General features: G+C 31.7%; 1 protein-coding gene across 11 annotated transcripts in view; it reads left to right on the top strand.

Annotated features, from left to right (window-relative positions):
• Positions 1-25,066, top strand: part of DIAPH2 (diaphanous related formin 2) — a 939,022-nt gene that overhangs the window by 203,644 nt on the left and 710,312 nt on the right. For all 11 annotated transcript variants that reach the window (XM_039859137.1, XM_039859172.1, XM_039859127.1 and 8 more), the window contains 6 exons: positions 1,523-1,631; positions 10,447-10,557; positions 15,580-15,698; positions 17,602-17,718; positions 19,903-20,021; positions 23,193-23,257. In XM_039859137.1, the coding sequence (XP_039715071.1) occupies positions 1,523-1,631; positions 10,447-10,557; positions 15,580-15,698; positions 17,602-17,718; positions 19,903-20,021; positions 23,193-23,257 (640 nt within the window). The remainder of the gene's footprint in view (positions 1-1,522; positions 1,632-10,446; positions 10,558-15,579; positions 15,699-17,601; positions 17,719-19,902; positions 20,022-23,192; positions 23,258-25,066) is intronic.

Here is a 25,066-nt window from a genome sequence, read left to right as displayed (position 1 = left end):
GAATGAATAGAATTTTGTTTAGTAAAACAATTATTAGAAAACTAAGAAAAAAATCAGAGAATAGTTTTGACTACATACACACACACGCGCGCGCGCACACACAACTTACACACACACACCTTACACACACACACATATGCATTAAAAATTGACTTGTTTAACTGAATTAACTAGATGTTTTTATTTTGTACTATTATTTTATAGTAGTATTTTATTTTATCTGTCTACGGTAAGTGAAAAGATGAAGCCATTATTCATAGAATGAAATAAATTAACCTGTTAAGGAGAAAGAACATAAAGGCTGTTGGTAATTTTTCAGAGTGCATGTAAGTGCCAGTTTCAGCAAGTTGTTGCCAACCATACATTAGATCCTTTCTTCTTATGGAAATAATATTGAATCAGAAGCAAAATGTAAGATTCAATGTCATTTATATGTCCAGCTAATAAGAAACCATTGTGATAAAAAAATGAAATACCTGCTAAATGAAATACCATGGACTAAAATATTCTTTCCAAACAGTTTATGTACCTGCAGTAATTTCAATTGGAATCAGAATAGGGCCATGCAAAGATTTGAGAATATTCTAATATGTCGACTTTCTCATACCTGTTAGAATAAAATGAGATGTTGCTTGCTGCTTGGCTAGTGTCCTTAGAAACTGAAAGACAGACACTAAACAAAAGTATTATTACATAACATTGTCTTAGCTCAGTGAGAACAAACTGAGAATGAGATAACATATGCAAAAGTAGGGTTTCCTTAGGTTTTAGAGAAAAATTAGTTTATACATGAGTAAGAAATATTTTTCTAGTCAATTAGATTTTTTAATACTTAATTTGTATAATACAACTTGCTCTGGTATACTTGCAATTATTTAATTATAATTTCAGATAGAGTTTGATAAGAGTAGTATTCTACATAGAGGTTAATTTGATTCAGACACTGTAGAGAGATCATTTTTAATATTTTTGTTGAGGTAAATACGTTTCTTATGCTAGGCGATTAGAGATGCTTCTCTAATTACTGAGGCTTTCTCTTTCAGGTTTTTCTTTGTTTCATTTTCAAATAATATTAATGTTTTCAAGTTTTTTAAAAAAAATTTACTCTTTCCAGCACTTTATTATAAAATTACACTTGGGTTAAACTCGAATACACTTTTAAAAGCTGTAGATGCCCTTTTGTGTTTAAGTGATATTAATATCTGTTGCGTGAAATGATAGAACTTGAAATTTTAAATTTCAGTGTTTATCATTAAGTATCTTTTAGAAAATGTCACCCAGAAAAGTTATTTTCCTCAAGATTTTTAAATTGAATTTTCATTTTGATGCCCTAAAATTATTTAAAGCTATTGATATAGATTTGTAGAGATATGCGAACAGGAACGTAATTCTTAAATTGTAATGATCTCTATAAACATCAAGCACGGGGGAGGGGAGAGGAGGGGGAATTGAAAGAGATAACCCATAGTTATAATGTGTGTATAAGATATATTTCTAATTTTTTCTATATTTGTCTCTATAGTTTAGATAAACTTTTAGGGGCTATATCTGCAGCAGCAGAAAGAAATAACAGAGAACGATTTTCACCAATTGTGGAAGGATTAGAAAATCATGAAACTGTGCAATTACAGGTGAGTTAGTTTTGTCTTAAATTGCTCCAGGGTTATATTTAGAGTATGCATTCTGTATGACACCGACTCCATTTGAGCTAACACTTGAATTGAACGGAACATAAAAATAAAATTCATTCTGTTGCTTGCTTCATATAAGCCAAAGTTTTGTCTGTGAGAATAACAGTTTGTTTAAAATTAGAGTACTTTGGCTAATTATAAATATGACTATGATCGTCATTAATATTTGGGTAGAGATTCAGTAATTGATGTAATAAACCACAGAAATTAAAACCCTAGCAATAATCAGGGCAAGAGGGCAAGCAGTTCAGCCAATGTCATTATCCTAACAAGTGGGCTTTTGTAGATATTTAAGAAAAGTAAACACATCTCTCTGTGCTATACAAACAACATTTAGAATTCTGACTCACCAGAATAGGAGATTGAATTTCAACTCTTAGGTCAGGGTGTATCTGATAGCCCTGTGTAGACCCAGCCTAAATGTTTTCTTTAGATGACTCACTATCTTTTCTTAGATGACCTCAGGAAAGGACCCAGATAACTTTGTTCTTGAGAGATGAGAACTCATACTTATTGATCATACTTATGATGTGAGATCCTGGACTAAACATTTTAATTTACATCTATTATCTGATTTAATTCTCATAACAACCCAGCTATGTAGGTACTCTTATTTAGTAGTGAGGATTTTAAATATGAAAATTTCCTATCTGATGTAAAACATTTTCTTTTCCTCTTTTTATTGTATTATGAATTATTGGTATCCTTTTTAACTGGAGTTTGAAGCTAGAGTAGATAGATAAATTGGCTTATCCAAAGAGAGTACTGTAGTGTTACAAAACTATAATCCCCCTCCAAGAATTTCAGGAAATTTGTTAAATGTTACTTCTCCAGCTACAATAAGCAGTTTGGATAAACGTTTATGGTGTGCCTTTTATATCCAGTATATTACATTTAAAAAATAATAATTAGGGTATTTCCTTCCAGTGTTTTCCTTTTTACAGTATACTTCTTATAAAATTTATCTCGGTAAAATTTAATATCTCTGCTGAAAGGTTTGAAAACTATCTTTTTAGCTGACTTCTTGAAATTTTTGTTCTTGTTACGGTGGTTGGACTTACCTAACTAAATTTCATTGACTTTCAGTCATATGTAGGAGTTTGCATTTGTCTTGCAAAGTTTAAGAGGAATTAGGCATTTTAGATATATTCAGAATTTTCATTACTCACTCGAATCACACAGTTGTTGAGGGGTAGATTTGTGATTTGAAACCAGGTCTTCGAGATGCCAACATTTGTATACTGCATTGTCTGACCTTTAAAATGACACCTCTGACATAGAGTAGTTCACCCCAAATAATAAGAGAATGACATTTTCTGGCCTTCAGGAAGCTGGACTGAATGGAGTGATAAAATGGCAAGTTGTTAACAAGTAAACATGGAAGAATCACAGACATCTTGCTAGGTATTCAAGAAACTGTTGAATACTGATTATAGATGCAAACGTATGCAAAACACAATTTGAAATTTCCTATTCTAATGAGCTACAAAAATCAGTCATTTGTTATATGCAGAGCCTATTACTCTCACAAGAATTGTTAAGTGGGTTTGCTTATTTGTATTATTTCATGTGAATGAAAAAAAATTCATCTAAAAGTTCAAAAATATATTCAGAATGCAGAATGAAAAACAAAAGTTTAAATCTGTTGTTTAAAAAATATAATTAGTGCTGTATTTTAACAGAATGACTTTTCTATTTCTGTAGTATCCTGAGACTTCTTAAAATGTTATTACAGTCTCAGGAAGTAATTCTGTTAAAATACAGGACTAATTATATTTTTAAATAACAACTATATACCTTTTTTTTTTTCTTTTTTGGGTTTTAAAACACATTATAAATTTCTCACAGAAGTTTTCTAGCTCATCTTTAAAGTGAAATTTTAATGCCTTTGATAGGATTTTCACTATCTTCAGTAGTTGAAAAAATAGATAAAACAACAAATCACATATTTTCATATGCTCTTCATTGACATCCTTTCAGCTTAGTAGCATTCTCAAGTCTCCCCCATACTACAACACCTTCTTTTGATCTTACTTACCCTTGAATTAGCCTCTCATCTTCCTTTTTCATTTTATAGTCCAAATCTCTAAAAGAATCAATACTTGTTTTCTGTTTCTCAAATTACCTTTCACAACTCAACCTTTTCACAGTTCTCAAAAAGGTCAACAGTAATCCTCTAATTTCAAAATCCCATGTCCTATTTCCAATCCTGATCACTTGGCACTTCTGATAACCCACCTCCTTGAAAATTCAACGGCCTTGGTTTTTCGGCCACTATTCTTTCCTTGCTCTTTGACTACCTTACCTGCTCTTTCCCTTCTTCATGTGTTTTTCTTCTTACTTCTTGGATGTTTTATTCTCTGTGTTCTATCCTTGGTCCTCTTCTACTATCATTTTTTTGTGCATACATACAGATGTACATACGCATGTATACACTCATACATATATATGTACACACATATAATTCATTTTCTTCATGTATGTTCTCAATTGATTCTCTAGCTCTAACATCCACTATGTTCTAGTGATTCTCCACATTTATGAGTCCAGCTCATCTCTCTCCCTCTAATCAAACCTACATGTCCAAATGCCTAACTAGATGTCTCATAGACATCATAAAAATAAGAAACTAAAAATAGCATTTATAAGCCATGTGCCAATGTGCTAAATACATATGTTACTTCGTTTTTAAACCTTACAGCAATTCTATGGGAGATAGTAGTAATATCCCCATTTTATAGATGAGTAAACTGAGGCTCATAGAGGTTAGATAACTTTCCCCGGGTCACAAAGTGAATAGGAGGCAAATCCCAGATTAGACACTAGGGTGTCTAGCTCCTAACCACTACGTGGTGCCTCCTCTTATTAAAACTGAGCTCACTCTCTCTTCCCTTTAACCTGATTCCTCCAAAAAGAAGTCTACTCTTCTTCCTGTCTTTCTAATTTTAAATTGTAGATGTATCGTCTTTTACCAAATCTTTAATATTCCTCAAGACCTCATTCTTCTTTGTTCTCTGCATCCAATCAATCATCAGATCTTATAGAGCAGACTATGAATCTATCCCAGTCTCTCTACCCCCACTGCCTACTGTCTTTATCTTTTCACTAATATTATTTCCACAATTTCCTAATTAGTACCGTATACTGATAGATTCTTCCCCTCCAGACAAATGTTCTGTACTGCTCTCAGTTATCCTTAAAAGATAAATCTGATTCTAACATAGTAGCATTTCTAGAAAGCTATGCTCATGACTCATTGCTACCTTGATAAAGGTGAAGATCTTAATCACAATGTATGACCTTTTTCAGTGTGGTCCCAACTTTGAGCTTGTCATTCTCTCAAAAGTACCATATATTTTAACCTTACTAAACGTGGTGTTTCTCAAATGTGCCGTAGACTTATGTCCTCAAACATTTTATCATGTAGAAATACCAACCCTTCTACACTCATATCCCTTTTCTCCTGGCAAGGTTTAATTTAGGTATGTCCTGCAAAAGTCTAGGAGGGTTTCAGTGAGGAGGTGATGCTTTAACTGGATCTTGAAGCATAAATAGGAAACAGTATTATGGTGGGATGGGAGGCAAGAAAATGACTTCTGGTAGGTAAAAACTGAAGCCAGAGTGGTCTGCAAGTCACTTCACAAAAGAAGACAAAATGAGGTAATACCAACTTATAGCTGAAATTGATTTCTACATGGAAAGAGAAGGCAGTACAGTTAATCTCCAATGATATATTATAAAGAGCCCAACTTTTACAGGCCGATGTTGGTCTGAAAGGTGCCATGTCTTAAAGTGTTTCAGGAGCTGTATGCAGAAGTGACTTAGCATGATATAATATATTTTAAAAATGTTTTTTTAACATGCTAAAAATAATAAAAAATTTGTGCACATTGCCATTAGATATGGTACACAAAAACATAGAGTAAATATATAGTTCATTGATGTGTAGTAGGTTCACTTATCCTGACTTTACCTATTTGATAATCATTTTGGAATATAACTGAAAATGAAAAAATAAAGCAAGATTAAAACAATCTGAGCAGCCTACAAAAAGTCAACAAATCCATCAAGTAAACCTTATGATGACAAAGACCTTTTGGCCTTTAATCAGAGTGTATTAACTCTTTTTTCCTATGGTGTCTTAATAAGCCCAATTATCTGTTTTCCATCCACAGCAGATGAGAAGCACAGGTTGGGAAGCTGGAATAGTATTTATTCCAGATCGTTGAACTGAGATGATCAAGAAGTGACAACTGACAGATTAAAAGCAAGGGAGAAGGACATAGAAACATAAAGTCTAGAACTAGAATGCAAAAATTACATTTGGTTTCATTTAGTCTCGGAGCAAGAAGCCCTAAACCCCTCAGTAGCTCCTAAGGGCATCTCTGTATTACATCATAGCTCACTAACTCACATATTTAATCATGCCCCTGAGTTAGCGAAAAAATAATAAGTTATATTTAGGATATTTTGCTTAAGAATGTGGGAATTATATAATTTATTTCAGAAAGAGTTTCACGCAGAAACACATGTCGATGCTTAAATGGACAAACCCTCAGAAATATGGACAGATCCTTTGTTGCTTGACTCTTTTCACAGTGGTTCTCAGGTGTTGATTTTTAAATTTTAATTATCGTGGAAGCTGTAGTTAAATAGATAAGCAGACCATTTGGAAACTTAAAGCTATTATAAAGAAACTAAGTAACAGAAGGAATCTGGATAATGGACTTTGTGATTTTCAATTCAAGGACAGTTTTTTTTTTTCTTTTTTCTTTAGCACAAAGGAAAATGCTGTTCAGCAATGCCAGATTTATATATTGTAGTGTGGTAGAAAGAATCTAAGACTAAAAGTCATAAGGTCTGAGTTCTAGTCCATTCTTTGTGGCTTACTAGCTATATGATCTTGGGCAAATCATCTAATTTTACTAGGTTTTTAGTCTCTTTACCTCTAAATGAGCATATTGGACCAGAGTGTTTTATGCTCTCTCTAGCTTTAAAATCCCATGATTCTTTAATTTCTGTCTCTGTAGTTGAGTTATTTATTTATTTATTTAATTTTTGAAAGCCGATTGAGAAGTTCAGTCATGCTCTTAAGGATTTATATACTTGGAAGTCGAGTGTACCAATTTTGAAATTTTCATTATTCAGTTTCGTACTTCTTTGAAGCTTAGGTTTTAGAGATTAGGCCAGAAGGCTTTTTTCTTTAAAGTCTCCAGTACAGTGCTATCCAGTCAAACTTTCTGCGGCGTTCTATTTTTGTTCTGTCAAGTATGGTCACCTCTAGCCACATGTAGCTATTGAACATTTGAACTGTGGCTAGTGAGACTGAGCAACTGGATTTTTAATTTTATTTAACTGTAATTGATTTAAATTTAAATGGCTCCCTTATTGAACAGCACAGCTCTAGAGTGTGTTTGTATGTGTATGTGTATATCTGCTTGTACGTGTATGCTGAGTAGGGAGTTAGGTGTCAGGAAGTAAATAAGAGTGAGAGACCATTATTTTGGATGAAGGAATGCTTCCATACTTCATTATTCAGGATATATACAGAAAGTGGAATGTAACACATTTTAGGAACTATTTTTTCCCTTTCTTTTTTTTGAATTTTTGCATCCCATTATATATTATAACTGCTTTATATACGAGATAATGGATTGTTAAAATAATTATGTTTTTCTAATTAACCTATAGTTTCAAAGCTAGATATTCCCGTTATATTAAACATGGCCCATTAATTAAATTTTATTATTTTACCCATCCTTAAAGTCTTTTGCTGTGTGAATCTATGAATGGAGTTCATGAGGCATCTAGAGTGTGCTGGGAATTATTCTATATTTGCAGTAAAAGGATATGGTTTAGAATCATGAGTTTCTTTCTTGCTGTGTGACTTCGTATAAGTTTTTTATCTGCTTTGAGCCTCATCTTCATCATCTGTGAAATAAGGATAATAGCAACGCTTACCTTGTATAATTTTTATGAAGATGAGATTAGATGGTGAGTTATATAAAGCACCTAATGTCTGGTAATAATAATAGTAATAATAATAATAATAATATAATAATAATAGTTTGAAGTTTTGTATTTATCTATGAATTCAGAATCCACACAGTTGGCATTTCATGTTTATAAATAATAATATATTCTGCCCTTTAAACTTATTTCATTTTTAAAATTTAAATTTATAGTTATAAATAGTGATGATTGTTTTGATTTTGAATTGATTTTGTACCTGTCCTCTGAAAAGGGCAGTAATTGTGTAGTATTATAGCGGAATGGAGATAATTAAGATGAGTATTGTCCTCCACATTTATACATTATAAATATTTCTATAAAAGAGCATTGCTTTAGCAGAGTATATTGTAAAATGACAGGATAGTATGACTTTATCTTATGTTATTTGTAATTAATTGGGTATCTATTACAATTTAATAAACAATAAATAGTACATTGATAAACCAGTGCTGTTACCTGTTTATTGAATTCAGTGTCTTCTAATTATTTTGTGCTATAGTCAGTGGGTGCAACTTTTTAAAATTCAGTTATGTATTCACACATTATATGTAAAGTGAGTATTTAATAGCATTGCACCAAATATCTTATTAAATGTGAAATTATTTTGATGTTGATACATTTGTTAATTTTATTGACTTTTACTAGTTCTATCATCTGATCTAAATGCTTTTATTTGTGTAAAGGTACAATTCTAAGACTCATTAACTTGTTTCTTATGGAAATGTCCTCTTTACTCATAGGGTATTAATACAAGCCATTAAGCTAGAATTTCTTTTAGCAAAAACAATCCTAGCAGATGGCAACTTTTCTTTCTATTAATTTTGGATTGGATATGTACTTTGGCTTGTTCGGTCATGTCATAGTTCTAACATAACAAGGATCATTCAAGCAAATACAATGATAACATAGCTATGGATATGTAGAATATACAAACATATCCCAGCCTACTGTAACTCTATGAAGACTTCAGTGTTCTCTTATTGTAAATAGGAAGGTTAAGTAACCTATTAAGGCATAAGCATCATAATAATTTATCCGATATGTCTTTTAAAATAATGCCAAGTCTGTGGCAAATATTTAGTTGTATAAGTGTTTTAGCTTGACATTCGAGCATTCATAGGAATTAGGCTACATTGTTCAGTTATCATTTAGATATCTAGTAATGTCAGAAACAACCTCAGTCATCCGCTTTAAAACATGTAACTTTTGATTATTGAACCTGGATGTGAGGTGAATGGGCCAATCCCTCCCCCCATCAAAATCTTAAATGTATAAAATAAAGATATAAAAATAAAGCAATATACCCTTTAATCTTTTCTCTCTACTTGGAAAAAAAATAATTATCATAATAATAGGTCTGGAATAATAATAATAATAAAGTCAAAATATATTTGAAATAAATTTTTTTTTGATAATGTTTTTCCCATTCTTTTTTTTTTTGGAGTCAGTAAAGCTTTATTAGTACAAACAGACAGCAGGCCCAGATTAGACCTGTGAGCTACAGTTAGCCCATGGCCCAGTTTGCAACCCCAGTCTTTATGAGAGGATTGACCTGGTGAGTCTGGGGTCCCTGTGGGACATCCAGGGGCAGGTATGTTCAGGAACAGCTGGATTTTTTAAATGAGAGAAGGCTGAAATCAGGGTCCCAGCGCAGAAGAAGCCCTAGGGTCTTGGACACACTAAGCAGACGAAGTAGAACCCATACTAACTATCGATTTTTTTGTGTCCTCTTCTTTATATATACTTGATATCTTTACTAAGTTTGGTATTTTCTAAGAGTCCACTTGCGGTCAGCTCTTTGAACACTCTGCTACTCATTGCATACTTTAAAAATAATCAATATAAATGTGCAGCTCTTCACTTAAACTATTAGCTAGTTGCTTTAGACTTGAGCAGCATTTTCCAAAAACGCTATTCACTAATAATGTATGGAACACCTGGTAATTAGCATTTGTTGATTCCCCTTTACCTTGCAATTACCAGAAAATAAGTTCCCTTTTTAGTAGGAGCCCTCATTATCAGAAGTAAAACCCATTTTCCAGTGTGAATATAATGAATGCAACACATTCACTTGAAAACAAGCTCTTATGTTTACTTTATCATGCATGCACATTAGTGTTGGTGTCACAGTACCTTCTAGTTGATCTTAATTCACTTAATTCAGTTTTTATATACAGTAAATTATTTCACCTTAATCATATATTTTAATACTATAAATTTTGTGCAAATCCATCCCAATAATAGGATAGAGAGAATGTATATCAATGCAATGATTTCTTCAAGTTATCACTGTTGTCTGTTTAATATCAGGGTACTTTTATAACTTTATTTATTTTAGAAAAGTATTTCTAACCATATAGAATTGAGGCCAAGTGCACTCTGAGGACAGCTGGATATGCAAGATAGATTTCATGATCTTTTTAAAGGGCTCTCTATGCATACTTTTGGAAATTTGAGTTTCTTGGAGACATTAATATTCTGTCATATTGTTTAGCAAAGCATAGCAGTACTTGACCATCCATCCATCCATCATATCTTCATTAGAATTATTCTGGACATTAAAAACATTAATTTCATTTATACTATAAAATCATAATCATCCTTGAACTTGTAAAAAATATTTGCATTTCTTATATATATATGTATATATATGCCTTAATAAATAAAAAAATAATTGTCTGAATGCATTAATTAAATATTTCTTTAAAAAATTTTTAAAACAAGGTTTACTTTCTAATTGCAGGTGGCCTGCATGCAGTTTATAAATGCCCTTGTCACTTCCCCTTATGATCTGGATTTTCGAATACATTTAAGGAATGAATTCCTCCGTTCAGGACTAAAAACAATGTTACCAGTAAGTTGAGCGTACACATTTATTATGCTGGTGAACTTTAACATTTTTCTTTCTTTAGACAAAAGTACTTGCAACAGAGTAAATAAATGTACCTTGCTATTTTCTTTTGTAAAGCATTAGACATTTTCGTAAGCTTTTTTATATTGCAGTAATATCAGTCTTTATATACAACTGATGATTCAGAATTCAGCTGCTGAGGTGTCCAGAAGTGTTTTTTTTTTTTTCTGTCTTCCCGAAGTTGAAAGGGAATTTCTTTTCTTTGAATTTGAATACTGAGAACATAAAAGACTAATTTTTTTTTGCAGTTTCAATTTTCATTTAAATTTTTTTGCTTTCTTCTTTGATAACTTATATTGATTTCATTTATATTCAGCGTAAGTATGCATAGAATTTTGATTAGTATGTTCTAGGCACACTACTTAAGAATGATATTCTTGTTACAATGCTGTAGTAACTTTTCTAAAGAAAAACAATTTTATTTCTTGAATGTGAACACTTACTCTAATTATGATATCGTTAAAAAAACAGTTTTGAAATAACTTTATAGGCTTGATCTGAGTCAAATGAGCACATAAACGTATTTTTAAATACAAATATAATGACTGCAACTTTATATTTTATTTAGTATGTTAACTGAAGAGGGAATTTGTTCAAGACCATAGCATTGTTAAAAAAGACAAGTAAAATCTCACTAGTCTCTTTATTTTCATTTAAGCTACTCAGATCACACCTGAGAAACAAGAAGTAAAAGTAAGGGAGGGAAAAAAAGGACTGAGGAAAGAAAAACAAAACAAATGTCAATGAGCATGTATATAAGACTTAGGGTCCTAGGAATACTCAAATTAGGGAAGTTTTCTGGTTACTAACTAATGTGGAGTATGTGCCTGTTACTTGTGTTCTGATGGTCTTAACTGAAAGTAGCTGAAACTCATCACCAAAAAACGTGTGATTGGTCTATTGAAACCCATTTTAATCAGATGTATGATTGAGTCTGTTTTATAAATTTATATGTCAGTTCTACATTGGTTCTTTAATCTATGACTTTCAAAACTAAGGAATTGGTCGCAGTGAATCAAAGCGACATTTTAAGTGACCTGTAGAGAGGTTCAGTATGCAGTTAGGCACATTCACAAGTTTTAGTGTGTGTAACACATTTATTCTTGTTTTGCCACAAATATTTCCTCATGAAAACTCTGTGGCCTTAGGTAGCTAGAGATAATATAGTTCTGATTCTAGTTTGCTTTTGAGTTACCTACTCATTCCATGCTTGGCCTCACTGGGGTTAGTCCTTTGTTTCTGGGAGAGTAATTTTGTCTTTGAGCACTTGCTGGCTATAGGGGCTCCTTAGCATCTTCTACACATTTACTAATACACCATGTTTTCTGCCTTAGGTGTTGCTATTACTCTTCCGTCTTTCATTTCCCTGTGTCTATTTATAATTGAACATTCATATTCTGCCTTATACTTACTGAATGGCTGGTCAAGAAAACTGTGACTCTCATTTTATTTAACTCCTCATCTTTTCAGAAAGAGTATGTACTGTAGTTCTTATCCTTACCTTTTGCACTTTTGTCTGTGTGTATTCTGCTATGTTCAGTAGTCTCATGGTAGCTCATTCATTTGGTTATAGTGACAGCTAAGATTTTGCATCAGTGTCTCTAAGCTACACTTTTCCATTGGCTCTATTTGTATTCTTAATATGTATTTCCGGTTACATTTTTCTTTAAGTATCACATCTCTTCACTATGCTCTACTTCTCAGATCTCAGTGATTCTGAAGCAAGAGAAAAGTGGAAAGTGTCAAGTTTCTGTCTCCAAAAGTTTTGAGATATAACCTACAAAGATTTTTGTTTTTTTCTTATCTCCCTAAGACAATAGAGTGAAATATGGCTAAATATGGCTCTGGTTCTCAACCAAGACATTGGTCCTGTCCCCTTAGAGACTGTCAAACTCTTATTGAGGGTAAGGAAGAGACATTTGGTTAAAAAAAAAAAATCCATCCCAGAGATTTCTGATGTACAAGACGAGAATTCAGGCAGATAGATCCTGAGAGTAGAGATTCATTCTTTAATACATAGATTTCACTGCTGCTGTTGTTTTTCTTATAGTTTTATCATCACAATATGGAGCAAAGGCCGGAACGATCATGCTTTAATGTAAACTAGATGTACCTAACATGTCAACTACCTTATTAATTCGATATTAATTTGCTAAATATTTAAATCTAAACTACTAGAATTTATAGTAATATTAAACATCTTTTATATATGCACTGAAACTTAATAATATATTCATAGATGAGTCTTTAAAATCCTTTTTTTTCTTATTCTTGTTTTATATACTTTTCTAATGAGAGGAGCTCCCTAATTTTCTAGAATATAGTGTATTCCAAGCAGCAAATTAGACATGGCCATTGCTAATATTAGTAGTTGGTATATGGATCAAAAATTATTACTATTTGGAACCATTAAGTAATAGGTAAGAATAGTTCTTAGTATTTCAGTAACCCCTGGACTATCATAATATTATAGTAAAGTTTTCTTTTTTAATTGTCAGAATCCTCAAGACAATTGACAATTATTTTAATTATATTCTGTAAGAATTTTTTTTCAAAACTGCTCTTATCTGTATAGATAAATTATAGTATTTAAAGCAAGTTTATACTTCATTTATGTGGAAAATTTTACTTTTTATAAATTTGTTTTAGTAATTTGGGATAAAAGAGTCATTACATACTACACAGTGATTTTTAAAATAGTATTTGCTCTGTAGTTAACTTACACTGATTTCTTGTGAAATCTCCATCTGCCTTTTATTTAGTTAAGTAAAATAAGAAAATATTAGGTAAATATGTGAGAAAACAAAAGTAAGAAATTGTGTCTATAGCCAGCAGGCATTCTTAATCTCTTTTAAAAAACCGACAAACCCTTCGTTATTCTTTTAAAGACTCAAATTTGATTAAGTGGTAATCAGTCATGTATTGGTAATGGAGTTTGATTTCCTTAGAAGTACACTATATTATAGTATGTTTCAGAGAATCTCTAAAATGTTCCATATCAGTACAGAAGTCTGTTTAAAAAATAACTGAAACATATTTATAACATTTCACATAATTAATAATAGTGTAATTCAGAAATTTTATAATATTCTACATTGTAAAATATAAAACATTAGTGATGCGTTTTAATTTTGTAGGATATTTGTCACATTTGTTGTGTATAAAAACTTTAATCTTTTGAATGTTTAAGAATTTATGGATGCATGTTTCAATGTTGGACGTTTGACTGAATGGAAGTTATATATATGTGTGTGTGTGTGTGTATGTATATGTGCATATATATTAATTTTAGTGGCACACTATTCATAAACATATTTACAAGGTGTTGAATTTATACATGTCTAAATTTTTATATATCGTGCTGTATATGTTCACATACTATATATATTATATAAGTAATGTGTTTTCCTAATTAAAAACTAAAACATTTAACCAGTTATTTTTACTGAAAATATTTTCATCATGCATATTGCTTTCATGTTTTATAAAGTTCTGATATTAATTAAATGACAGTATTTAACTTGGATTTTTCTATTTTCCAAACTTATTTGAATGTGTTCAAGTGAGCATCTAAAAAAAATAGAATGCAACATAAGAATGAGTAAAGATTCATATTCTAAAATGTGTTAAAGGTCGTTTCTGCAATGACCAGCATATTGGATGTGTCTGGCTTCTGCTCTTTTCTTAATGGACTTCAGAAATCCCTTGTTAATATGACCCACCAATGTTAGATAATTTTTCATTTTGCAAATTTCTTCATTCTCTTTCAAAGTGGGAAATTAGACCTAAAGCACATTATTACTAAAGAGGAAACTAAGTATAATTGCTTTTATTGGCTACATATTCTATATAAAATTATATAGAAACATATTAATAAGTGTTTTCATCTGCTCTGTTGATAAATTTTCAGTTAATTATTATGTATGGGAATGTTAGAAAAAGAACATCTAGAAATTGCATACATTTGTGTTTGGCTTTGGTAGTAGCCATTACATCTCCATTTATAATTGTTCTATAGAATAAAAATAGAAACAAGAAATGCATCCTATTTTGTTTTATTGACCTAATTTGAAGTACACCATGCTTGCATTTCTTTTTAGAGTTCAAGCTCAGCTCTGAACATCCTAGTCTCACTTTCGGTATCACCCTTGAGCATCCACAGTTGTGATTATCGATTTGGGTTTTGAAAGCTGCAAGTTAATGGACACATATTAAAAGATATTCCAGGTGATATATATTAAGCCCAACAATCTCTAGTGTGGCATGCTTCCAAAGATTTTGTTGACTATTATTTTGAAAATTATCAGAGGTTTGTAATGCATGTGTTTATAATGTATTACAAAAACAAATCTTTGATGCCCAAGTTGGTATTTTGTGATTAGGCTAAGCAAATATGAAAGGTTGGGGAGGAGGCTAGACCTGCAGCCCAATGAAAAGTCCTGATGCCTTTTTGCTTCAAATCACAAAATATCATTTAAAATAAATTTGTTTATACAAATTTTTAAGCCATACTTGGGACTGTTGTGCTTGTGTATATCCTTGCATTTGTTCTTCATTAATACAATTGATCTATATTTGCATTTTTTGCCAGAGGCATATGTGAATGTTCTAACTGCATGAGTTCATTTGCGATCTTTGATTAGTATGTTTAGTCAAAACGACAGCATTTAATTTGGGTTGTTAGCAATTAGGTTTTTTTTTTCCCATTGTAAAAGTGATTGTTAATATTTTAATGTGAATAATCAAAATCTGGGGCATGAAATGAAAATGCAGTGAATGCAATGAGGTTCTTTTATTTTAATGTAGAAAAACATAGTATATTTACTTTCAGGAAACCAAGTGCCTAGGTTCATATTTGAAATTGCTTCTGTATATATAAATTAATAATAGTGTCTGGCCTTTATTACCAAAATATGGTGTCGTCAAACTGTTATTCATCTGTTAAGTTTTATGTTTATATATTAGGATCTAAAACAAAAAGAGAACGATGAGCTTGATATTCAGTTGAAAGTATTCGATGAGAACAAAGAGGACGACCTAACTGAATTATCACATCGTCTCAATGACATTCGAGCAGAAATGGAATATCCTTTTGACAAACAGGAAAAATCATTTTGCATGTATTGTGAAAAAGGGATTTGTGGGTGATTTTGTGGACCATTATTAGAATTCTTGTCTGCCAGCCCAATTTATATCCATTTATTTATATTAGAACCTTGCTATAGTGCTGTTCTTGAGACTCATGTTGAGGAACTGTCAGACTGTCCTGATGATTTACACAGACTCTATTGAAATCTGCACAAAGGCTTGCTGTGTTGTAGGTATATTCTGCTCAGTGGCTTGAATAGAAATAGCCTAAAGGAATATACTGCACATGTTATGGATTTGGAGGGAAAATTCATGGAGTTCATATGTGACTATAGGTAATATACTTTTTCAGTTTATTAAATGGTACTGAGCGGTTTAGAGATATAATTCAATTCAAATAAATGTCTTATTCTCACTCCAAGTATTTTGTTTCCTTAGCAAAAAAATAAATGTTTAGATGTGATGGTATTGACTATAATAATGCCGTGTGGTAGCAGCATTTGAGTCAAATACAACTAGCATATAGTTTTCCTGTGGCAACGATTTTATATGAAATGATTTTAGATCTCAGAGATGGTTGTCATTGCATTGCTGTCCACTTGCTTCACACCCCTTAAACTTCTTACTTAGGATTCTGGGGGAATTGGAAAATACTTCGGAACCAAAATGACCTTTGAGCTGGACTTTTTCTCTATGATGTTTTCTTTCCTCTTTCTACATCCCCCCTCAAAAAAGCTGGAAGTAATATTCCCCCCCTAAAACTCCTAGAATATTTTGTTTGTATCTGTCTTATTTATGTACACTTTTATGCCCCTATGACATTGAGGGTAGAAATATTCTATATTATCTTTTTCTTCCAATGATCCTATTGAAATATCTTATACATAAATACTGGATAAATAATTGTGCAATTAATAACAATTTCATTATTATAGGGGATAATTTCCCATAATTTCTTATCCATCATTAGTGACTCTAGTCTGCAGTGGTTTCCATAATATTAAATGCTTTGTATGTCAATTAATAAATATCTTGCTTTCTTGCTTTATATAGATTTTTCTTATAGTCGAACTTCACATAATTTTTGGATCCATCCTGTAGCCATTTAAAGGGCCTTATGAGACTTTAATACAGCACTCTGACATGGGGTCTAAGAAGTAATCCATCATATACTTAATTCTACTTCAGAGAAAATTTGACATTTCAGGTTATTTTTAGGATGTTGGATTATATCTCCTCTTCTACCTTTCTTTTACATCGATTTTTCCAGATCGATTTTCAAAAACTGTTTTCTAGTTTACTAAAAGCATTTACACTTCTATCATTCTTTTTATAACCTAAGGAAAATGTTTCAGGTTTCATTGTCTTTATCCTCCATCTTTTATCAAATAATGAGACATGAATGAATGCAAACAATAATAATTTCATACTTAATTATTTCATCTGTATAAAATAAAACCGGTTTTGTGATTTTTTATCAGTCCACAGAATGCTCATTGGCATTCTATCTTATGGGGCAGTGAAAATAGAGTATGTAGTGGCTTTCATGAATAATATAGGTCGTCCCTCTATCACAACCATAGGAAGATCAAGAGAAAACCATTTTCATTAATGACATTGCTGTTCCAATGGTACCAGCTATAATTTGGAATTTAAAATATAATGAGTAACTGATCATTTAAAGTTTTGATGATTAAATGGTCTTGCAAATACTCTTTAAATCTATTTCTTTTGTTAAAAGATTAAAATTATTTCAGAGATTAAATTTCTTTATGTAAACTTTTAAATACTGGGTCATGGAGTTGAAGGCTTAGAAACAGTAAGAGAAACAAAACGATACAACAGTGAATGCAACTTTCATCAAGAATCTTTGATATTTTTCCTTTACTGACTTTTCACTGATATGAATGAAGTATACCATCTTCTGTATAATATGTTGAAGGACACGGCTGCTGAACATTACCTATTATCCATTCTACAACATTTTTTGCTCATCAGAAATGATTATTATATCAGGTAAGAAGCAGTTCTGAGAGTACTATTTGTATAATTTGAATTAGATATTGAAGGAAAATTAACGATGTAGTGGGGCCTATGCAGTATATGCACATATAAATGCATAGAATATAAGAGCTTGACAGCTTAAGGTAACATTTTTTAAATGGAGTTAATTTATTTTTAATTGGGCCATAATAATCTATTTATAAAAATGGGGTACCCCAGCAAAAGGACTTTAATAGCAATGAACCAAACAGATTTTACTGACTCCATGATGAATTTTCTTTGCTAGATTATGGTAGCACCAAGTCAGTGCTGAAGTCTGTGGTAAAACTTTTAAGTTCTTCTGCATTTTAATAAGTAAGGTTTCACTGTTATTTCTGTTTTATCTTATTTATCTAGTTACAGATGCAATCTTACCTAAGAAAATAATAATGCTAATATTTCAGCCTTATGTTGAGTAATGTAATTCTTCAAAATAAGTGATTATGATAATAATTCATAAAATTAGATGTTTTAGAGTCTAATAACTGGAAATATATCTGAAAACCAGAAAGTTAGAGAAAGATTTCTAAGTGGCTGAAATCATCTATAAGCTGGTGACCACAATCTTATATATTAACTGTTCAAGAGACTCTTAGTTCTTTACACTCTAATATGTGTGACATTCTAGCAACCTAGGTTTTCTGATTTGTCAAAGCCTGTTTGATTAAAGGGAAAAGGAAGGCTTCCATGGGGTCAAGTACTGTTCTAACAAAAATGACAGTTCTTAAAGCCACATCGAAAACTATTAAGTTCTGAGCAATACAATAATTGGACATTGTGATGTTATAGAGACATAGGAAAAAATGTTTGAAATATCGAATTCTATGCTGCTTTTTTTTTTTAAACAGGAAAGATGATAATGCATTTGAAAGTATTGTTGTTTTCTAAAATAAGTCTGGCAATTAAAGGGGTGCTGTGGCCATGTGTACGCAGTTACTTAGGGAAATAATTTGTGTGAAACCATGCATTTCTCAGTAACTTTGAATAAATGAGAATTTACTCTAATGTGACATCCTTTTCATCTTGAGAACATTCATGTGAGCTAAAAGTGTGACAAGTACTTGCATTCTACTTAGGGATAATTAACCTTTCTTTAAGGAGAACAGTTGTGTTTTCCTTGTTTACCCAAAGAGTCATTGACTAGACTGGTTATAATCTAGTATTATTTACTCTAGACCTGATGATGACTTGAATGAGCCTCATATGTGTAATATATATTACTACTTATTCTTGATACCAGCCCCATGACAGAAGACATACATATAAGAACAATTAGAAACTATTTGGTTTGATTTACAAACTTGTAGTAGGTTGGCTGGTTATTAGGACTCTAATTTTAAGGATGTTTATGTCATAATTTGTCTATAGTAGTATTTCTTTCTGATTTTTCTCTGTTGAATTTATTAGTTACTGATAAATACTAAATTTCCCCAAATATTAATGTAAAAAGTGCCTTTAAAAATTTTTTTGAAGTGTGCAACTCATTTTTAAGTCCAGAATTGCCTTGATAGATTATAGAATTAGGATATGTTTTAAAACCTTTGACACTTTAAACAAATTGAGGCTATAGTCATGCATATTAAGTATGTATGCTTCTATAAAATGGATCTTTTAAAATACATACATAAATATATGCACGTATCTTTGGAATAGTCTGTAGCATAAGTGGCTCAGTCCAGTTTTGTAAGCTGTTATAGCTAATCTCGAATTCACGTATTGGAGTAAATTCGTCATTGCTTGCCATCAAATGCCAAGATATTCATCCCTTATTGAAATTGAGAACCTATAGAGGCTAGAAACGTTTCTGTGTCCATTGTAGGACTAACAGGTCATTTGTTTTCATCACCTTTAGGAACAAAAACTTAAGTAAGTTAAGGTTGATAAGTATTTTTGTACCCAAGAATGAATCTCTGCATACTAGAGTATTAAGTCTCTAAGTGTCCACAGTTGATTACATCACAATGGGTTTTATGCTATAACTTCCAGACCATCTTTAAACATAGGCATATTTCTCCTTAAAGGAATGTAATGACTAGGAAGATTTTTTTTAAACAGTGTTAGAAAAAGACTTAGTTCTTTTATCATGCCGAATCACCTCTTAAGTATATTGATTCGTATAGGTAGAAAAGGTATTCAAGAATGCTTTCTCTTTTTCAGGCCACAGTATTACAAAATAATTGAGGAGTGTGTCTCACAGATAGTGCTGCACTGCAGTGGTATGGACCCAGATTTCAAGTATAGGCAAAGATTAGACATTGATTTAACTCATCTGATAGGTATGTAATATAATACTCAATGTCCTTTGTGTTTTATTCTCTTCTGTATAATAGGCACTTTTTAAAGATAACTCTCTCACTGAACTTCCTCTATTAGTATCTGATGAATCATTCAGTTTTTGGATATTCAGTCACTATAATTGTTAATTATGATCATCATGAGAGTTCTGCTTGTGTGATTGAAAATATTAATGTATTTGATAAGTTTGAACACAAAAAAATCATTTTATTATCATATATGAATGCCTTGCTTTTTAGAAACATGAGTCTGAAATCCATTGATTTAGTTTATACTGGTACCTTAGTGGCTTTGTAGAAATAATGTATACAATAGTGTCTAATTAGTAATATTGCTATATTATTAGTGTTCGAGTTTGAGAAAATAAATATAGGCTTATTTCAGTAACTTAAGACCTTTTAATTCTATCAAAGCAGATCAATTTATATTTCATAGACCTTAGAGCTAGGAAAGAATTTGAGATCATTATGTTCATCTACTTGTATCATCCTATACTGGTAGTTAGTTGTACCTTCTGGAACAATCTCTGGATGATGTGAAACATCTCTTGTGAAATATGCTATGCTATCTGACCTTATAGTTAAGCAGTTTTATTTATACCTAATTGAAATCACTATTGCTAAGATTCCAGTATGAACTCATTTGTCTTGTCTTTAAAGGAAGAAAACAACAGCTGTTAAATGCCAATTATATATTATTCTTCACTTCATAATACAGAACAGATTCACAGTAATATTCAGAGATGAATTCCTTATTATTATTTATCATGTATTTTTTTTTCTGATTTTAAAACTCCTGCTCACTTATTCTAGGCAATCTAGAGACTTACGTAAGTGACAGAATAAACCACCAATCTTACTTTTCAGCTCAGTACATTTTCTCTCTCTCTCTCTCTCCTTCCTCTTCTTCCTCCCCTCCTTTTCCCTTCCTCTCTTCTCTCTCTCTCTCTCTTTCTCTCTTCTTCTTCTTCTTCTTCTTCTTCTCCTTCCTCTCCCTTCTCTCCCTTCTCCCCCCTCTATCTGTCTATATGTTGATTTTTCATGGAGCATTTATATTGTGCAAATTTATCTATGTTAACCTTTAAAATATGACTTTAAATGTCTATAATATTTCATTTTATGGAATACCATGATCATTTTGACTAGTCCTTTCTTATTGTACATCTAGATTGTTTTTGGGCTCTTACTTTTGTAAATTAATCTCATGTGAACATTTTTTGTATAAATGTTTACCTTTCTCTCATTTCCTTAGGATTGATTTCTCTAAGTGAGAGTATGAACTGTGAAAGACCAAATGCTTTTTAGGAAGTATGCACCAGTTCACCTTACCTAGCAATTATTGTGAATGGTGGTTTCACTGGATATTTTTCATTGAGCTTAATAAACTCAGTAATTCATTTCATATTTTGTTGAGAGAGCTGTAAGAGACTATTTCCAAATATTTGTATTGGCTTGTAATACCCTACTGTTGATTTGGCCAGATCATTCAGTGTTCACAGACAATTTTTTTTTTTGTACTCTGTGCCAGGTACTTACAATTGTGTACTGTTCATCAAGAGCATTGGAGTGAGGAGAGAGGAAGGGATCAAGTGAGAGAGGATAGTCAGAATCTTAGACCCATGTATCATCTCTGTGATTGTGAACAAATCACTTAATTTCTCTAGGCTTCAGTTTCCTTAATCTCTAAATTCAGATCAATCAAATATATGTGTGGTTCTTAATATTTTATGGTCAGAGAACTTTTTCAGTAGCTGACGAATGCTGTGGAACTTTCATTAGAACACATATACACATACACACATGTAATCACAAAGATTAGCAGGTGCTTCAAGAACTTCTAGGAGATCTCCTGGACTTGTCTCTTCTGATTTCACAATTCTGTAAGTCTCATATTTTTTATAAATCAGATCACATTCCTCCCTAATTTCTGATATCTTCAGATTGAAATTTTAATCGATCATTATCAACCACTGCAAGCACAGCACAGATCTGGCCCATTTTTAATCTCATCATTTACCAATTTGCTCTTTAGTTGCCTTGCTCCAGCCACACAGTTCTTAAAAAAAAAAAAAAAGTATACTAGACATGAAGAAAACTACCTACCTTTAAAATATACAGTTTGATAAATCTTTATATTTATGTACATTTAACACCATCATCACAGTCAAGATAATTAACATCTCTATCACCCCAGAAACTTTCTGCATTCTCTTTTGTAGTCTTTCCTTATCTTGAGATGATCAATGATTTGCTTTCTCTTGCTATAGTTTAGTTTTATTTACTAAAATTTTCTATAACTAGAAATATACAACATGTGCTCTCTTTTTGCCTGGCTTCTTTCATTCAACATAATTATTTTGAGATTCATTTTTGTTGTATTACATGTATCAATAGTTCATTCCTTTTTAAAACTGAGTACTATTCCAGTATATAGATATACTGCAATCTCTTTATATATTTACTTGTTGATAGACATTTGAGTTCTTCCTAAGTTTTTGGCTATTGTAAATAAAGCTGCTATAACATTCATATACAAGTCTGGGCATAGACATATGTTTTTATTTCAGATAAATAAGTATGGAATAGCTAGGTACAAAAGAGATGGTATTTATGTATAATAATGAAAATATTGTCCAAAAGAGAGTTTTCAGTTATTTATATTCTGGAGTGTTTGATGTTTCTTATTTATATAATATATTCTGCTTCCAATCAGAAGTTATTTAAGTGACATCTTTCTTTAGGAAACCTAAATTAGTGAATGTTATTGTATCTCTCTCTCTAGTTGCATTCTGGGTCTCAATAATCTTAAGCATAGATTCTTTGGAATCTTACCACACATAATAAACTATAAAACAAGTTTTAAAGAATTCTATAATTGTAAAAGTTGAATACCTTTAAAATGTTGATGATTTAGTCAAATATATGCTTGGATGCTTGGTTTTTTGCCTCAACAATACTATCATTGAATTCAGTTAGTATGTGAAAGAAAGAAAATGTGGTGGTTTATGTTCTATGTGTAGTATAGGTCAATTTCCCTGTAATAGCAATTGACATAAAAATAATTGTCTACGTGGTCGAATTATAGGCTGGCAGCCATCTTTTGCCTAGAGGTCTGATGCAATAATTTCTAATTATTTTTGTCAATCGTAATAGATTCTTGTGTGAACAAGGCAAAAGTTGAAGAAAGTGAACAAAAAGCAGTGGAATTTTCAAAGAAGGTAAAGTTATAAAATATTAGCTGCTATTGTTAAAGTAGTAATTTAATCACATTTTATTCTCCCTTGTTTCTTTATGTGAGGCCTTATAAATGTTGTTTTCAGTTACGTAGTATTCTGTGTTTCCAGATTCAGACATAACCACGGCATACTGATTTCTTCCTTGAGACGATAAAGTTGCTACTATTCCTTCCTTATCACCTTTAATCCATTAGGGAAGAAAAACACTAGCCATATTCTATTAAAGTGATTAATGAAATAAAATTACATTTATGGAATAATATAGTTAGAATCAGTCAACCAAAATATATTCCTCCATTGCTTTCCTGCAACTCACACTTACAATAGGCAGCTCCTTGAAGAATTGTGAGATGTATAGCTAGTCTTATCTGTTATATTCTAAAGTCGGTGCTCTTGATAGCAACAGAATGACACAATGTTTTCTTTGTGTGTGTGTGTGTGTGTGTGTGTGTGTGTGTGTGTGTGTGTGTGCATCTGCTTAGACCTGCCTTCTTTGAATTTTATAGTTTTCATTTTTTAAATGATGCTGCTGCCTCATGTAGGCTTGCTGGAATTTGAGGTTTCTCTTTGTGTGTTAATACCTTATTAAATGCCAGCTTTATGATTATCTTAATTTTAATTAGCTCTGAGATTGTCTTTTCCTTGTTTCATGTAAGCATAGCTACAATTTTATTAGCTTCTACCAAATGTTGCCTTTTTTTTTGGTTCTAGACCCTGTGAAGCTTTAGTATAGCCTTTCTCTTCCTGTTTGAGGCAGGGAGAAGGATTGAAGCAAAAGTCTAAAAGCTCTCCAGTTTTCAGCCTCTGACAGCAAGATAAAGTGCTTACATATTGCTGTCTCTTCAAAGTTATGACTTACCTTGGAGATTAGATAATCACTTTTGCTATCATATTATAGAGTATTACTGAAGTTACTTCAGGGCTTTGAAAGAAATGTCTTTGCTCTTTCGGTTACTAGAATAGATTTTTAAGAGCTTGAGCATAAAATGTTTGTGTGAAGCTGTCATTTTTATTGGTGAAAGAAAATGTATGCTTTCTGATTAATATACCTTTATAGTTCTAATGTTCTTGTTTTAAGTAGCACATTTAAAATTCCCTTCGAAAATCTCAGAATCTCCTTAATTTTTTTGTTGGCTCTGTGATTAGACACCACAAGACTGGAGCAAATTGTGATGATCTACCTGGTAAAATTTTCTGTAAGCATATGTTATGGGAAAAGGAGTCCTGAAATAATAAAAAGAAATCTCAGTGTTTGATGCTTTATTCTCATCGCCAACATTTAGAATGAAAACATATAAGGTCTCCCATTGGTTATCTGTATGCTTTCTCTTAATCTTGGTGATTTTATGAGACAATATAAAGTAGCGAAAAAAAAGGTGGTGGAGCTAGAATGAGAAGCAGTAGTTGTAAGATCTGATCTCTGCTTTTCCACTAATTAGCTGTAACTCTAAGTAAGCCGCTTATTCTGTTTAGATCTCAGTTTCTTTGTCATTAAAAGAAGTGGAGAAGTTTAGTGGATTTTTAAGTTTTCCAGCTCGCATATCTCAGGCTTCATTGATTTTTTTCTGTGGTTTTACAAATTAAGATCATTTTAAATTACAAGCAGAAACATTGTGTGCCTTTCTTCAAATGTACTAATTAACAAACCACTTGGAGAGGAAAACTGTACAGTGTATAGACACTATGCTTGAGAAGCACACAGGAGAAGCTAACTTTGAGAGGGCAGATGGTTGTATAGAATCAGATAAATCTTAACATGAATAGTAGTGAAGTTGAAAAAGCTCCATCTTC

The sequence above is a fragment of the Pteropus medius genome, unplaced genomic scaffold (genome assembly GCF_902729225.1).
Source record: "Pteropus medius unplaced genomic scaffold, Ma_sr-lr_union100, whole genome shotgun sequence".
Classification (NCBI taxonomy): domain Eukaryota; kingdom Metazoa; phylum Chordata; class Mammalia; order Chiroptera; family Pteropodidae; genus Pteropus; species Pteropus medius.
This window is presented reverse-complemented; position numbering and strand designations above follow the sequence as displayed.